Source organism: Danio aesculapii, chromosome 20 (genome assembly GCF_903798145.1).
Source record: "Danio aesculapii chromosome 20, fDanAes4.1, whole genome shotgun sequence".
Taxonomy (NCBI): domain Eukaryota; kingdom Metazoa; phylum Chordata; class Actinopteri; order Cypriniformes; family Danionidae; genus Danio; species Danio aesculapii.
This window is the reverse complement of record NC_079454.1, coordinates 55,864,748-55,867,858: the sequence shown is the minus strand read 5'-3', so window position 1 is coordinate 55,867,858 and position 3,111 is coordinate 55,864,748. Positions and strand designations below refer to the sequence as shown.

The 3,111-nt window shown below is 41.5% G+C and overlaps 1 protein-coding gene across 1 annotated transcript in view; it reads left to right on the top strand.

The window, feature by feature from the left end:
* Positions 1–3,111, top strand: part of LOC130247434 (1-phosphatidylinositol 4,5-bisphosphate phosphodiesterase beta-4-like) — a 40,768-nt gene that overhangs the window by 20,160 nt on the left and 17,497 nt on the right. Inside the window, exon 3 of the mRNA XM_056480654.1 lies at positions 2,134–2,231. Coding sequence (XP_056336629.1) covers positions 2,148–2,231 — 84 coding nt within the window. The 5' untranslated portion in view covers positions 2,134–2,147. The remainder of the gene's footprint in view (positions 1–2,133; positions 2,232–3,111) is intronic.

Sequence of the window (3,111 nt, the reverse complement as noted above, 5' to 3'; positions counted from 1 at the left end):
CTCATGAATATTCATGTGCTCTGGCTGAATATTCATCAGCTCAGGGTTTATTTATAGCACTGGGTGAGAGTGTGTGTTCAGCGTCTGTGTGTGTTCAGCGTCTGTGTGTGTGTGTGTGTGTGTGTGTGTGTGTGTGCGTGTGTGTGTGTGTGTGTGTGTTGTGTGTGTGTGTGTGTGTGTGTGAGTGTGTGCGTGTGTGTGTGTGTCTGTCTGTCTGTGTGTTTCAGTATTCTGCTAGTCCTTGAGGAGCTGAATGTCCACAGACTTGTGGAGTGTGTTCCTGATGAATAAACACAGATGCTTCTCTGACTGTGAACTTGAATTACTTCTTCACAGTGTTTACTCAGTGTTGATTCAGTGTTGATTCAGAGTTAACTCAGTGTTGACTCAGTGTTGATTCAGTTCTGACTCAGTGTTTACTCAGTTCTGACTCAGTGTTGACTCAGTGTTGATTCAGTTCTGACTCAGTGTTTACTCAGTTCTGACTCAGGGTTGACTTCAGTGTTGACTCAGTGTTGATTTAGTTCTGACTCTGTGTTTACTCAGTTCTTACTCAGTGTTGATTCAGTTCTGACTCAGTGTTTACTCAGTTCTGACTCAGGGTTGACTTCAGTGTTGATTCAGTGTTAACTCAGTGTTGATTCAGTGTTGACTCAGTGTTGATTCAGTTTTTAATCAGTGTTGAGTCGAGTGTTCATTCAGTGTTGACTCAGTGTTGACTCCAGTGTTGGTTCAGTGTTGACTCAGTGTTGACTCAGTGTTGATTCAGTTCTGACTCAGTGTTTATTTAGTGTCTCAGTGTTGATTTAGTTCTGACTCAGTGTTTGCTCAGTTCTGACTCAGTGTTGATTCAGTTCTGACTCAGTGTTTATTTTGTGTCTCAGTGTTGATTTAGTTCTGACTCAGTGTTGATTCAGTTCTGACTCAGTGTTTGCTCAGTTCTGACTCAGGGTTGACTTCAGTGTTGATTCAGTATTGACTCAGTGTTGGCTCCGTGTTGATTCAGTTTTTAATCAGTGTTAACTCCAGTGTTGATTCAGTTCTGACTCAGTGTTGACTCCAGTGTTGGTTCAGTGTTGACTCAGTGTTGACTCAGTGTTGACTCAGTTCTGACTCAGTGTTGATTATGGGTTGATTCAGTGTTGACTCAGTGTTGATTCAGTTTTGACTCCGTGTTGATTCAGTTTTGATTCAGTGTTGATTTAGTGTCTCAGTGTTGATTCAGTTTTGATTCAGTGTTGATTTAGTGTCTCAGTGTTGACTCAGTGTTGATTCAGTTTTGATTCTGTGTTGATTCAGTGTTGACTCAATGTTGATTCAGTTTTTAATCAGTGTTTATTTAGTGTCTCAGTGTTAATTCAGTTTTTAATCAGTGTTTATTTAGTGTCTCAGTGTTGATTCAGTTTTAAATCAGTGTTGTCTCCAGTGTTGAATCAGTGTTGACTCAGTGTTGATTCAGTTCTGACTCAGTGTTGACTCCAGTGTTGGTTCAGTGTTGACTCAGTTCTGACTCAGTGTTGATTTAGTGTTGATTCAGGGTTAATTCAGTGTTGGATCACTAAAATGAATCATTGATTCTATACAGGCACAACAAACACAATGGCCTCCAATAAACTCATTGATTCTCCAGTTATTACACAGCGGTCTGGAATACTCCATTCTGATTGGTCAGCTCTAAAGAATGAATGAACTGAACAGTGTGTTGTGTCCAGTAGCAGTGTAATAATCAGGGTAAAGCTCATCCAGATGGTTGTTCTCTCAGAATCAAGCCTTCAGTCTCCTACAGCAGTGCTGCGCCTCACATCAGCTGCTGATCAACCTGTCAGGCTTTATTCTGAGAGATTAACCTGCTGATCTGCGTAATCTCGAACTTTACATAGTCAGTGATTTGAACAAGTGAACATTATATGTTCTCATCCTCATCATCCTCATCATAATAATAATAACGATGCTCAGTTGTAATGCATGATGTTGGATTTCTGTCATTAGTTCTGATAATCTTAGTTAAATCACAAACAACTTTAGTTTCAGTCACATTCATTTAATGTGTGTGTGTGTGTGTGTGTGTGTGTGTGTGTGTGTGTGTGTGTGTGTGTGTGTGTGTGTGTGTGTGTGTGTGTGTGTGTGTTATAGATCTGAGAGCAGTCATGACCAAGTCATATGAGTTCAACTGGCAGAAACACGTTCCTGACTTCCTGCAGGAAGGAGCAGCGTTTGATCGATTCGATGAGGTAAGCGCCCTGATCGCCACACACACACACATACACACACTTTACACACATATCTCACGTATGCAAAATCATTCTCACATACACTCTCACTCTCACAGACACACACAGACACGCACACACACACGCTCCCCGTGTTTCCAGAGTAACTCAGTCAGTCTCGTCTCGGTGCCTACACACACATGCGCACACATACACACACTCTCTCTCTCTTTATCTCTCTGTCTCTCTCTCACACACCTACACACACTGTGTTTCCTGTGTAACTCAATCAGTCTCAGTGTCCTATACACACACACACACACACGCACACACACGCACACACACACACACACACACACACACACACACTCATCATCAGGAGGATTATGGGTAATGTGCTGTTCCTCCAGGTGTACAGTCGGCAGCTTCACTGCACTCAGATCAGATCTCAGGGAAGCACAGGGCCTGGGAGCTGGCACTTATGATTAACGAATATGTAGACTATTTTACATTGTGAAATACTACATTAGAGATACATACTTCAACTGCTGAATGTTTGCTGGATGTTCTGTGCCTGTTTAACTGTGTCTGTTTATGGCCAAATATAACTATATAATGTTTTCTTTGTAAGTTTCTCGTTTGTTATTATGTTGGTTTAGTTCATGTGATGTTTCAAACTTTAGTGTTGTGTAAGTGGATCATAATAGCTGATTTTCAGGGTGCATTGTGGGAGCAACGGTTGCAGTGCACTGGAGGATTCTGCGATAGAGACAGGCCCTACAATAGCTGAAGTGGGAGCCAATAACCTAGTGTGCAGTGTACTGAAATATAGAAACATCTTTCAAATGTCTCCCAAACGTCTTTCAAACATCTCTCAAACGTCTTTAAACATCTCTAAAAA